Raw genomic sequence first — 14,796 nt, 5'->3', positions numbered from 1 at the left:
AGGTGAAACAGAGCCATAAACATGAATTTCTGAGTAATAATTAACAGTGAATTGAACAATTATGGGTGTAATATACCATTCACGATAGATGTGCTTATAAGGAGTTTTGTTTTGTAGTTGCTTTATGAGTCATGCATAGAAGCTTTGTATTTTTAAAGGTAAGTTTCCACTGTTTTGAAATGTCTTATGGAGACTAAATGTCTATAGAGTAATTACTGTGTGTGGAAGAACACAGAGTATAATAATCATCATGTTCAGTCTTAGAGACCCACGTGTTGAAGGTGGTCTCCCTTGTGATTTAAGAAAGAAAAGACTAAGACTGAAAATATACATCCAGGTATTGTCTGTGAGCCGACGTCTTGCAAATAGAACTGAGTTGCTTTGTAAACCAGTTTATCCACCTACCTTTTATTCCATGTTATATGGTTATTTTTTGTTATTTAAATATGGAGTATTTACTTTATTCTGGAAAAAATTAAACACTACATATAAAGCATTTCTAATGAATTATTCAGTCAAAATGCCTTAATTATATCAACATTCCATTCCTATTACACTACGCTTTACTTAATGGGCCTGTTGCTATTTGAGAGCCTTTGTGTGTGTGTCTGTGTATCTGTGTATGTTTGTGCACGTGTGGCCGTGTGTGTGCTGCATGCGAGTGCATGTTTACATTCTGTGTGGATGTGGGTATATGTATGTGAACATGCATATGCGCATGTATGTGAACACATATCTATTTCTTGAAAATTACTATTCCTATTTCCTAAACACTTTTCATTTTGGAAAATATTTTTTCTTCAATGCGATCCTCCCTAAAGATAATTTTAAAGCTACAGAAACACCTGATCTTTACCATGCTCTGGGGGAACGCAGCATTCAGTTTCCTTTATATCATCTAGTTCTTTTCAACTCCTCGGCTCAGTAGGATCTCTGACACCTGACCCCAAAAGTCAGTTTGTTTTTCTGATGAGCTGCTTACCTTTATTCACACTAACTGTTCTCCTCTGATGACTGTTTCTCATCTACATTAGTAACATGATATAACCTTTATGTAGTTTTATGTGTTCAGTGTTTTATATAATCATCATTAGATAATTCACATGTTCCTTTGACATACGTATTATTTTCCCCTTTTACAGACGTGAAAACTGAGGTTCAGTGGGGTTGTATGTGTTGTGCTTTATACCACATAGTTGAGTCAGTTGGCGCAATTGGAAACAGAAGTCAGAGTTGCATCTGGTCTTTCTTCTCAGAGGATAAACTCTGATGCTTCCTTGGGGAAGTTCTCAATTACTAAGAAGGAGGAGAATGTGAGTTTTTTTAGTCTAAAGCCCTTGGAATTACCAATTCTTCCAGACTACCTACTGCTATTCCTTGAGTTTAAAAAACTTCTGCCTAATATTTTAAAAATTGGTGGTGTTCCATTTTCTTAAAGTATAACTTAAAACATCTTACCTGTTCAACGAGACAATTCTCATTAATTTTACCTTTTCAGACTTTGTTTTGACATTCAGGGAATTCTGTTACTTCAATTCATTGTTGCTTTTCTTAATCCTTGTAATGCTAAGTAGACTCATCCCAGTGGCTTTCAAAGAATATTATATTTAATGGTTCTAATTAATTTTTATATGTTGAATAATAAAACTCCAGACAGTATAAGATAGGCCTCAAATATTTATCTTTTAAAATATTAACATGTCCTTACAATTAGGCTTCTCACCCTTTCCTATCAGAAAATAGGTCATTTCAAAGAGAAATTCACAAGGCAGATTTAGAAATTGAAGATTGAACTAAGAATTTGGAGACAAAATTGTTTTCCAGAGTTTACCATAGACCAAATATCTAATTCATTTATCTCAGTTATATACCTGGTAATTTAGTACGTGATAAATTATAAAATACTACTTTCAGTTTTAAGGATAAATGTTCTAATTTGACTTTCAGTGTTTCAAATTTAATATGAAACCCGTATGTACTTTCTTTTTACCTTTTGTTTAAGTCCTACTTCATCTTTTTACATTTCAGGAGTAACCAGTCATCTTTAAAACACCAATTTTATGCCCCCTACTCGGCAGGAAAGTATTCTTAGAAAGCATCTCAATTGCATTGTTAAATAGTTATTAGAAGAAAAAGTATTCTTATGAAATAGCTAGGCCAATGATTGAATCAAACATTGTAGTCACTGATCTATCTTTATGAACTATAAATTTAATTTTTCTTTAATTCAGACCATCAGATTTGTCTTTAGTCTTTTGCTGTTTACTATTTGTTAATTAAATTTGTTGGTATGACAACTTAAAAAACTTTGTGGTTTGTTTTTTCTCCCCCAGCAATTTGAATAAAGAAAAGTCAGCTTTACAGCAAATGAAGAATCAAATGGCATTAGATTTGGAACAACTTCTAAATCATCGTGAGGTACTTTTTCCATTTTGTCATAATTTTTACCACTTTAGGCTTTTTCAATATCATGTTGGGTTAAGATTATTAGATCCCAGTTCCCCTGTTCATTATGAGTTAATTCTTATTCCTGGAATGCTCCTTTTTTTTTTTTTTTGGAATGCTCCTTCTTGATGGCCACTATTGCCTTGTTCATATCTCTTTCATTGAATTTCCACGTTATTTAACAATTTTGTGTTTTATCCCTTTCTCCCTCTAGACAACAAATTTTTTAAATATTTATTTTATTTATTTGGTTGCATCAGGTCTGGAGTTGTGGGGGCGAGGGATCTTTTAGTTGTGGCACATAAGCTCTTAGTTGCATCATGTGGGATCTTTTAGTTGAGGCACTCGAGCTCTTAGTTGTGGCATGTGGCATCTAGTTCCCTGACCAGGGATCAAATCGGGGCCCCCTGCATTGGGAGTGCAGAGCCATAGCTGCTGGAGCGCCAGGGAAGTCTCTAGACTCTGTCTTATTCATCATTGTATGGCCAGTGCCTAGTGTACAGTATTTGTGTTGAACTTTAAAATTCATAAGTTTTCTTTTAATTTGTTCCTGACAAAAAATATTTTAGAGGTACTATAATCCTATTTTACAAAAGAAGGAAATGAGTTTTAGGTGTCTTGCTCAGATCCAGGTGGTAACTAAGAGGTAACCCCAGTTTTTTCCCCTCATTTTTGAGTCAGCTTTATTGAGAGATAATATACAATAAATCCACCCTTTCTAGCATGCATTTCTGTGATTTTTGGCTAATACACACAGTTGTATAACCGTCACCACAATCAGTATATAAAATCATTCCATCACCCACAGAAAATTCCCTCTTGACCCCTTTGTGGTGTCCCTTTTCCCCAACTGCAGTCTGAGCAACCACTGATCTGTTTTCTATCCGTGTAGTTTTGCCTTTTCCAACAAAAGGTATTATCCTTTCACAGAATGTCAAATAAATAAAATTATCAGTCTTTTCAGTCTGGGTTTTTTCACTTACCGTAAGAAAGATTCATCCATATTGTTGTAAATATTAGTAATTTGTCCTTTTTTTACTGAGTAGTGTTGCATTGTATGGATATACCGCAGTTTGTTAACCCATTCACCAGTTGATGGACATTTGAGTTGTTTCCATTTGGGAGCACCTGTAAATGAAGCTGCTGTACACAATTGTGTATGTATTTTTGTGTAAATGTAAGTTCCATCTCTCTCGGTAAATATGAGGAGCAGGATTGCTGGGTCATATAAAAAATTTCGTTTAACATTATAAGAAACTCCCAGACTATTTTCCAAAGTGACTGTGTTTTTTGCATTCCCACCAGCAGTGAATGAGTGTTCCAGTTGCTCTGCATCCTCGCCAACAGTTGGTATTGCTAAGCCTGGTTTTTTTTTTTTTTTTTTTTTTTTTTAAGCCTGGTTTTTTAATCCATGAATTTTGTCCACTGTACTCTCACTGCCTCGTCTTAGCTGTGTTCTCACCGTTTTGCCATCCTAACAGAGAAAAAAATGCTCAAAACAGATCGTTGGTTTATGAGTATCCTGAAGACACTGTGTCCTCGTCTGGGAAAAATATATCAGGTATTTGAGAAGAAATTATTGGAAGGAAATTACTGAGAGAGAAGAACTAGGGAATATTCCTGAAAGCAGCTCAAAGATGTATATCCTAGAAATGGTGTCAGGGGAATTGGGGGATTGTCTCTATCTTAGAAATGGCCTTTGAAGTGAGTTCTCTTAAAGGTGTATATTATATGGTGGGTGAAAAAGATAAGAAGGTGTCCCTGAGCTAGAGTTTAGAGATGACCTTTAGCTAGAGAAGTAGATCTAACAACAAGTTACAGAGTAGAAAAATTTCTGAAGATATGTATTCTTTTTTCTGACTTTTGACATTCTGGTCTTTATCTACTATCACTTGTGTCCTAGGATTCTGCTTTCAGATAGTTGTTTCCTCACTATGGAAGCCTGATTCATTGACTATGTGGATCTTCACGCATGTTTTTAAAATTGAATACTTAAGAGCTAGTAATTACAGAGGTCCATTCAGTCATACCAACTACTTTTTTTTTCTTTTTTTCCAAAAAGCTGCATAATAGGTATTTTTTCAAAATGGCAGTTCTCATTTGAATTTAGAGAATTATGCTAGACTCTGAAAAATATGTGAAAGTTTTCATTTACATATTTTGTACATCATACTTGGAATCTCATTATTCATGAGTCCAAATAAAAACTAAAAGTTTTACTTAGTGGGTTGAGACTTGAGTAGGTTTAGAGGAAAACATGTTTAAACATAAAAACTAGCAAGGTGAAACTACTGATATAATTGCCACCTACTGCATGGCATCAATGAAGTTTGCAGGGATGCATATCTCATTAAATAATTATCTGTTCATTTTCATACATTTGAAACTTCTTCATTTTGGTATATATTTTAATAATCCAACATTGTGACTTTATGCCAAACAGCCAAAGAAAAGTAGCTTTTTTTTTCCCAAAGCAAAGTAAAAATTCGTTTAGTGGAACAAATCTGATGATTTGTTTTTTGGTTTTTGTTTTTTAATTAATTTATTTATTTGTTTATTTAATTGGCTGTGTTGGGTCTTTTTTTGCTGTGTGTGGGCTTTCTTTGGTTGTGGTGAGTGGGGGCTACTCTTCATTGTGGTGCGCAGGCTCCTCATTGCCGTGGCTTCTCTCATTGCGGAGCACGGGCTCTAGGCACATGGGCTTCAGTAGTTGCAGCACATGGGCTCAATAGTTGTGTCTCACGGGCTCTAAAGCGAGGCTCAGTAGTTGTGGCGCACGGGCTTAGTTGCTCCATGGCATGTGGGATCTTCCTGGAGCAGGGATTGAACCCGTGTCCCCCGCATTGACAGGCAGATTGTTAACCACTGCGCCACCTAGGAAGCCCTGATTTGTTTTTAATCTTTTCTTTTTTTAATTTATTTATTTATTTTTGGCTGCATTGGGTCTTTGTTGCTATGCGTAGGCTTTCTCTAGTTGTGGTGAGCAGGAGCTGCTCTTTGTTTCAGTGCGTGGACTTCTCATTGCAATGGTTTCTCTTGTTGTGGAGCACAGCCTCTAGGCATGCGGGCTTCAGTAGTTGTGGCTCATGGGCTCTAGAGCACAGGCTCAGTAGTTGCGGTGCACAGGCTTTGTTGCTCTGCAACATGTAGGATCTTCCCAGACCAGGGCTCGAACCCGTGTCCCCTGCATTGGCAGTCAGATTCTTAACCACTGTGCCATCAGGGAGGCCCCTTTAATCTTTTCTGAGAAACAGTTTAGTACCAACTTGCCTAATGTAGGCAGAAGCAAAAGCAAATGCAGATGGCTTCTATGGGAAGAAGACAGCTGGTGACCCAGGGATATGCTTGGACATTCCCTTGAACATTTACCTGATGAAACAGAATCTGCAGGATTGATTTATTCATTTTATGGCTCTGAGGGTGAAGTGCCCAGAACAGCCAATACATACAGTTGAATAAGAATAACTGATAAATAAAATTTTTTGAAAGTGAAAATCAGGGCTGAGATTAAGGTGAGGGCAGCCAGGCACTGAGGGCATAAATAGAGGAGGTGCCCCCTCTCGGAGGCATGCACAGTGCAGGCTGGCACCTGAGACTTTGCCTCACCCTAGTCAGAACCCTGTGAAAATGATCCAGTATGAATCATCGCTTCAATCAGCTAAATTTTCTCAGTTTAAATTAGTGATTCATAAAGAGATGAAATGAACATTTAAAGTGTTACATTTTCTTTTTTGTACTGGACAGCTTTTTTTTTAAGAACTTTTATTAAGATATAATTGACATACAATAAACTGCATATATTTAAAGTGTGCAATTTGATATTTTTTTTCTTATTAGTAATGTATATATGGCAATCCCAATCTCCCAATTCATCCCACCTCAGCCCCCCCCACCACTTTCCCCACTTAATGTCCATATGTTTGTTCTCTGTGTCTCTATTTCTGCCTTGCAAACTGGTTGATCTCTACCATTTTTCTGTATTCCGCATACATGCATTAATATACGATATTTGTTTTTCTCTTTCTGACTTACTTCACTCTGTATGACAGTGTCTAGGTCCATCCATGTCTCTACAAATGTCCCAATCTCATTGCTTTTTACGGCTGAGTAATATTCCATTGTATATATGTGCCACATCTTCTGTATCCATTCATCTGTTAATGGACATTTAGGTTACTTCCGTGACCTGGCTGTTGTAAATAGTGCTGCAATGAACATTGGAGTCCATGTTTCTTTTTGAATTATGGTGTTCTCTGGATATATGCCCAGTAGTGGGATTGCTGGGTGATATGCTAATTCTATTTTTAGTTTTTCAAGGAACCTCCATACTGTTCTCCATAGTGGCTGTATTGATTTACATTCCCACCAACAGTGCAAGAGCGTTCCCTTTTCTCCACACCCTCTCCAGCATTTACTGTTTGTAGATTTTCTGATGATGCCCATTCTAACCGGTGTGAGGTGATACCTCATTGTAGTTTTGATTTGCATTTCTCTAATAATCAGTGATGCTGAGCAGCTTTTCATGTGCCTCCTGGCCATCTGTATGGCCATCTGAATAGGCCATTTTCTTTGGAGAAATGCCTATTTAGGTCTTCTGCCCATTTTTTGATTGGGTTGTTTGTTTTTTTGATATTGAGCTGGATAAACTGTTTATATATTTTGGAGATTAATCCTTTGTTGATTCATTTGCAAATATTTTCTCCCATTCTGAGGGCTGTCTTTTCGTCTTCCTTACAGTTTCCTTTGCTATGCAAAAGCTTTTAAGTTTCATTAGGTCCCATTTGTTTATTTTTGCTTTTATTTCCATTACTTTAGGAGGTGGGTCAAAAAAAAATATTGCTGTGATTTATGTCAGAGTGTTTTTCCTGTGTTTTCCTCTAAGAGTTTTATAGTATCTGGCCTTATATTTGGATCTTTAATCCATTTTGAGTTTATTGTGTGTGGTGTTAGGGAGTCTTCTAATTTCATTCTTTTACATGTAGCAGTCCAGTTTTCCCAGCACCACTTATTGAAGAGGCTGTCTTTTCTCCATTCTCTATCCTTGCCTCCTTTGTCATAGATTAGTTGACCATAGTTTATCTGTGGGCTTTCTATCCCATTCCATTGATCTATATTTGTTTTTGTGCCAATACCATATTGTCTTGATTACTGTAGCTTTGTACTGTAGTCTGAAGTCAGGGAGTCTGATTCCTCCAGCTGTTTTTTTCCCTCAAGACTGCTTTGGCTATTTGGGGTCTTTTGTGTCTCCACACAAATTTTAGGATTTTTTGTTCTAGTTCTGTAAAAAATGCCATTGGTAATTTGATAGGGATTGCATTGAATTTGTAGGTTGCTTTTAGGTAATATAGTTGTTTTCACAATGTTGATTCTTCCAATCCAAGAACATGGTGTGTCCCTCCATCTGTTTGTGTCGTCTTTGATTTCTTTCATTAGTGTCTTATACTTTTCTGAGTGCAGGTCTTTTGCCTCCTTAGGTAAGTTTATTCCTAGGTATTAAATTCTTTTTGTTGAGATGGTAAATGGGATTGCTTCCTTAGTTTCTCTTTCTGATCTTTCGTTGTTAGTGCATAGAAATACAAGAGATTTCTGTGTGTTAATTTTGTATCCTGCAACTTTACCAAATTCATTGATTAGCTCAAGTAGTTTTCTGGTGGCATCTTTAAGATTTTCTGTGTATAGTATCAGGTCATTTGCAAACAGTGACAGTTTTACTTCTTCTTTTCCAATTTGGATTCCTTTGATTTCTTTTTCTTCTCTGATTGCTGTGGCAAGGACTTCCAAAACTATGTCCAATAGTAGTGGGGAGAGTGAACATCCTTGTCTTGTTCTGAATCTTAGAGGAAATGCTTTCAGATTTTCACCATTGAGAATGATGTTTGCTGCGGATTTGTCATATATGGCCTTTATTATGTTGAGGTAGGGTCCCTCTATGCCCACCTTCTGGAGAGTTTTTATCATAAATGAGAGTTGAATTTTGTCAAAAGCTTTTTCTGCATCTATTGAGATGATCATGTGGTTTTTATCCTTCAATTTATTAATATGGTGTATCACACTGATTGATTTGCGTATATTGAAGCATCCTTGCATTCCAGGGATAAACTCCACTTGATCATGGTGTATGATCCTTTTAATGTGTTGTTGGATTCTGTTGGCTAGTATTTTGTTGAGGATCTAAATTTTGTTTTGCATCTAAATTCATCAGTGATGTTGGTCTGTAATTTCCTTTTTTTGTAGTATCTTTCTCTGGTTTTGGTATCAGGGTGATGGTGCCCTCATAGAATGAGTTTGAGAGTGTTCCTTCCTCTGCAATTTTTTGGAAGAGTTTGAGAAGGATGGGTGTTAGCGTTCTCTAAATGTTTGATAAAATTCACCTGTGAATCCATCTAGTCCTGAACTTTTGTTTGTTGGGAGATTTTTAATCACAGTTTCAATTTCATTACTTGTGATTGGTCTGTTCATATTTTCTATGTCTTCCTGTTTCAGTCTTGGAAGATTATACCTTTCTAAGAATCTGTCCATTTCCTCCAGGTTATCCATTTTATTGGCATATAGTTGCTTGTAGTAGTCTCTTATGGTGCTTTTTATTTCTGCGGTGTCCTTTTTATTTCTCCGGTTTCATTTCTAATTTTATTGATTTGAGTCCTCTCCCTCTTTTTCTTGATGAGTCTTGCTAAAGGATTATCAATTTTGTTTATCTTCTCGAAGAACCACCTTTTAGTTTTATTGATTTTTGCTATTGTTTTCTTTGTTTCTCTTTCATTTATTTCTGCTCCAATCTTTAAGATTTCTCTCCATCTACTAACTTCGGGTTTTGTTTGCTCTTCTTTCTCTAGTTTCTTTAGGTATAAGGTTAGGTTGTTTGTTTGGGATTTTTCTTGTTTCTTGAGGTAGGATTGTATTGCTATAAACTTCCCCCTTAGAACTACTTTTGCTGCATCCCATAGGTTTTGGATTGTTGTGTTTTGGTTGTCATTTGTCTCTAGGTATTTTTTGATTTCCTCTTTGATTTCTTCAGTGATCTCTTAGTTATTTAGTAGCATGTTGTTTAGCCTCCATGTGTTTGTACTTTTTACAGTTTTTTTCCTGTAATTGATTTCTAATCTCATAGCATTGTGGTCAGAAAAGATGCTTGATACGATTTCAGTTTTCTTAAATTTACCAAGGCTTGATTTGTGACCCAAAATGTGATCTATCCTAAAGAATGTTCTGTGTGCACTTGAGAAGAAAGTGTCATCTGCTGTTTTTGGATGTAATGTCCTATAGATATCTATTAAATCTAGCTGATTTATTGTGTCATTTAAAGCTTGTGTTTCCTTATTAATTTTCTGTCTGGATGATCTGTCCATTGGTGTAAGTGAGGTGTTAAAGTCCCCCACTATGCACTGGACAACTCTTGCTCTAACTTTTTAAGCAGTGTTGCTTAGTTCTGATAAGACTGTGTATGGTAACATGAAATGAGATTCCCACCTCATTTGCATAGTTATCAAATATGTATTACATGAAAAAAGAAAATGAGTGGCTAGTTCTAGGTTGACAATACTTAGATAGTTGAGGCATGACCACAGAAGATTTTTATTTTCTATATTCGTGTTAGCTCAAAATTGTTAGCTTAAAACTCCTCTCACGTTAGGAATTCAGTTGTGGTCTTAACAGTTTCCAGGAATGATAAAATCAATAGTAGCCTCTTACTGTATATACTTCTAGCATTTATACATTCAGAAATGGTTGTGTGTGTTTGGAAAGTGTATTAGGTGACTTTTATTCTAATCTTTTCTTTAGAGAAAATGTATTATTCTGATAATTTTTTTAAAAAGTGAAGAGAGGGTGAGTATGGAGAAGAATAGCCTTTTTTAGTTTGCCTTTTCAGACTACAAACCTCAGCTGGGGTGAGTAAACATATGAGGTTAAAGGATCTGCACAAAAAATACTAACTAAAAGATGTGATCATAAATTGAATTAAGATCCCATCCCTGTCCATGCCCCTCCATTCTGAATTCTCCAGGTTCCGTCCCTGTATTCAGGGAAACGTTCAGAGAGCAGAGTGAGGAGGTGGGGGCAAAATGTCTCTCCTCACGAAATTCCTTCCATTAAGGCACAAGTTAGCGTCATGACCTCTGCCTTTAAGGAAGATCGGAATAAAATCTGGTGTGATTTCTCTTTGTTTTGTGAAACTATTTAAGGCAGTCTACTAAGCACTTCCATTTATATTCCATAATTTGGTCTTTGCTGCAGTCCCCTGAGATAAATATCATGGTCCGTACTTTTACAGATGAAATTGGTGCTGATAAGAGTTAAGTAACTCAACCATACTTACTGTCAAAACTTCTTCTTTTTTTCTGAGACAAAAGCTTATGATCTTTCTCCTTAGTCCCATTTAGACAAAAATCTCATGGTGAATTATTGCTTGTGTGAGTTCCCGGAAAATGTTTGCCTCTGTAGATGAAGTTATATCCTTCTTTCTTTTTTTTCAGAAAATGAAAACTGTGTAATTTAATGTGCTTTCTTTTTGTCGTAGTTGCCAGAAAACTCAGAGCTGAGTATCTTATCCAGGTGTTGTAATCTTTTTTTCTCTTCTTTCACTGTTGATGCCTCAGGATAACTTTTTCTTTGTCTTTCAAGTGGACTGTAGTCTTCTTTACCCTTAAATGTCTTCACTTAATACTAACACCTTTTAGGTATAAAAGGATAAAATATAAATCTTCAATAATTAGGTTTTTAAAAAGGTAAAGGAAAAGATAGATTGATAGGATCTCGCTCTTAGTTAACAGTATCAGGGCTTCAAATTAAACATTCGGTTTTGAGTATAAAAAACGTGATTCCTTAGAATGGCTTCTCTTTCGTTGAACGTACCTCTCAGGAGTCTTCTTTAATGGCCTTCATTTTTATCTGCTCATATTTGCCTTAATGAAACAAGATTTGCTGAATGCCTTTGGAAATTCTAATTCTGCTTTTATTTGTATATATTTCATCATGTGTCCTTAGAATCTAAACTTTCAAGAGTAGGAAAAGTGTCTTTAATCAGCCAAGTATCTAGTAGAATACTGAACATGATTTTTAAGAAGCTGATATAAAAGCCCTTTTCTAATTTCTTTTGCAGCTGTATTAGGGGCAGTGGTAAGAGCCCCACTTAGGAACCTATTTCAGTATTTCATTGAACAACAGGTGGTATCGTGAACTAAACTGGTGATGATGGTGTCCAATAAAAATGGACCAATTTGAAAACTATTTAGAAAGCAGCAGGGGACTTGGCGACTGATTGAATTTAGGGAATAATGAAGAGAGGAGGAGAATGAGAATTGATGCCCAGGGTTTTGGCTTGTATCCTGGGTTTATGGTGCTGCTACAAAGAACATAGGAGGAATAGGTTTGGGAAAGAAGAACTCAAGAAACTATCTAAGTGGATATATTCAGTGGAGAGTTAAAAATGTAGGTTCTGGGTCCCAAGTAAGCAAATTTATCTGGAGGTAGAGATTTGAGAGTCACAGCATAAAGATGGGGCTTTACATAGAACTAGATTAAATGAACTAGTAAGGGTATATACCATGAGAACAAAAAAAGGCCTGGGGGACTCCCCGGTGGTCCATTGGTTAAGAATCCGCCTTCCAGTGCAGGGGACGAGGGTTTGATCCTTGGTCAGGGAACTAAAATCTCACATGCTATGGGGCAACTAAGCCCACGCACCACAACTGCTGAGCACACGAGCCACAACTAGAGAGAAGCCCATGTGCCGCGTGCCATAACTAAGACCCGACACAGCCAAAAATAAATAAATATTTAGAAAAGGAGGCGGCCTAGGACAGAATCTTGACAAGCACTAATATTTAAGGGATAGGCAGAGCAAAAAATGCTTACACAAATATTACTGAGGAGTGACCAGAGAAATGGCAAGTACATGAGGAAAAGAGCAGACCCGTGAAGCTAGAACATTCAGAAGGGAGGAAGTTGTCAGCAGAGGCTTAGGCTGCCAAGGGGCCCGGTCAAACAAAGATAAAAAAGAAAGGGTCATTTGGATTTAACAAGATGTTAACAAAAAACAGTTTCAGTGGTGCTAAAAGGCAGACTGCAGTGAACCGATAAATGAGTAGAAGTTGAAAACTAGTAATATGAAAAATAGACAATCCTTTGAATAAGAGAATATAAGGTGATCAGGGAGTGAGCGTGAGATTGAGGACTTTTACCTCCCTGAGTTGGAGAGTATCCAGCTTAAATGGTGATAGGAGGGAGCCAAACAGAGAGAGCCGTTGACAGTATAAATGAGAGAGGATAATCAGTTGAGCAAAAATGTTGGGAAAGGAGAAGATCCAGGGCGAAGAGGAGAAATCAAAATTACATTAAAAGTAAGTTAGAAGGCACATCTTTATCGACACTTGTTATCTTTTGTCTTTTGATACCGACCATCCTAATGGATGTGAGATGGTGTCTTACTGTCATTTGATTTGCATTTTCCTGATGATTGGTGAGGGATGAGCTATCCTTATCTCACATATAGAGAATAGGAAACTGATGTGCAGAAATCAACGTATGAAGGTCATATGACTGGTGGGTGTCAGAGGTGGGATTTGAACCCAGGTAGAAAAGCTCCAGGATGTACATGCCTGGCGAGTACGCTGCACTGACTTCCATGTGCTTAGCAAACCTGGGATCATGCTGTTTTGTATTCTGTTCTTTGCTGTGAAGGTCATATTGGAACGATTTGTCTTCATATTAAATATTCTCCTGAAACATACACACACACACACACACACACACAAAGTAAGTTAGTAGGTTTGGTGGTAAGAATCTAGGGAGTTCCCATCTAATGGCTGTTTTCCAATGGGCAAGACACATGATAGGATCGGCGTTTTGAGGAAAACAGAAGTTTGAAATAGCTGTGTAATAAATGAGCAATGTACATGACAGAAGCAACAAGTAATTGCCAAGATGAAATGTCATATATTTATAGTAGTACCACTCTGTGTAATTTTTCTCTAGCAGCTTACACTTAGCATGCTAGGGGAAAATATAGAGAAGGTGGACAGCCGGATTGATCCAGAATTACCCGTCTACATGTTCAGCTCTCTTATTAAATTGTAAGGCTGGAATTACCTTTCTATTCCTTACATCACCTATGTTTTGAAATACTGTGAAAAAAGCCCGCCGTCGGACAGACAAGATAGCTCTGCTGCTTCATAGCTATGCATTCTTAAGACAATAATTTAACTCCTCTCAACTCAGTTTTCTCATGTATAAATAAAGGTAATATCTACTTTACAGGTTGTATGAGAATTAAATAATGTAGTCCACTCCTGGCATGTGACAGTAGCGCAGTAAATGTTGCTCTGGTCCCTCTTTTCCTTCCTTTTCAAGAGTCCGTCCAAATGTTATCTATTTGTTGACGCCCTTCATGACTCAATAAAGAAAAACTTATCCTTCTTTCCCATAACTTTAAAAATATTTATATTAATATTCCTATCACTGTATCGTAATTACACATGTCTTGCATAGAGCGCTTAGTTTTTCTTTGGGTGTTAGCCTTTAGCACAGTATTTAGCACATAGTAAGTATTCAGTTGCATGTTTGTTAAACTCACTGTGGTCTTTTCCCGTCTTCGATAATAACTGCAGGAGAAGCTGTCAAATAGAAAGCTTTAAAAACCAGCCTTTAATATATTCACATTCTCTCCCCTCAAAAATACATATGTGTGGAATATAAGATATCTGTGTCTAAGAACTAAGCTTCTTCTACCCTTTCACTCAGTGCTTCTGCCAACATCACCTCTCAAGGTCCACAAGCATTTCAGTTAGTATTTAACCAGAATGTAACCAACCACTTCTCGCTAAGTGCCTAGAATGTGCGAGGCCTCACTTGCCTGGTTGGGCTAACTCCCATGGTTCCAGATAACTTGCCTCTTACTGCAGAGTATGTCACTTAACAAAAAGAAAACAAACCCTGCAGTTAGCCAGGTTTCTGAAAAGTGAAGTCACAGTATAATTATCATTCTTTTATGGTATGTTTATGTTCCAGGACTCTAACTCCTATGTTCTTTGTGATTTCTCGGAAAGTTTCAGGGACGTTTCAGCATCACAAGTGCCCCTTAGGCAATCCACTTCATAAAGGGCTCAAACAAATTACATATTTCTATATGTGTGTCATTCTTTTTGGTTCATACTTAACTATTTTGAAATTTTCTTAAGCATACCTTTTTACACGTTTTTCTTATATACCTGTGTTACTTAAATTTTACAGTGAGAACAATCAGCATGACTACAAAAAAAATACTATGTGAATAAGTTAATTTTTCTTTAAATGAAGATGTAATTACTTCTCCGATTCATGCATTTCTCATCATAATGGTGCTCTTCAAGTTCAAAT

General features: G+C 36.7%; 1 protein-coding gene across 3 annotated transcripts in view; it reads left to right on the top strand.

Moving 5' to 3' along the window:
- PIBF1 (progesterone immunomodulatory binding factor 1) overlaps positions 1-14,796 on the top strand; it is a 208,636-nt gene that overhangs the window by 170,451 nt on the left and 23,389 nt on the right. For all 3 annotated transcript variants that reach the window (XR_009049051.1, XM_057707704.1, XM_057707703.1), the window contains exon 16: positions 2,334-2,418. Coding sequence is in view for 2 of the 3 variants with exons in the window: in XM_057707704.1 (XP_057563687.1) it covers positions 2,334-2,418 (85 nt within the window). In the remaining variant the exon portion in view is untranslated. The remainder of the gene's footprint in view (positions 1-2,333; positions 2,419-14,796) is intronic.

This window comes from Hippopotamus amphibius, chromosome 14 (genome assembly GCF_030028045.1).
Source record: "Hippopotamus amphibius kiboko isolate mHipAmp2 chromosome 14, mHipAmp2.hap2, whole genome shotgun sequence".
Taxonomy (NCBI): domain Eukaryota; kingdom Metazoa; phylum Chordata; class Mammalia; order Artiodactyla; family Hippopotamidae; genus Hippopotamus; species Hippopotamus amphibius.
Note: the sequence above shows the minus strand (reverse complement) of the source record. Positions and strands in the feature narration are given on the sequence as shown.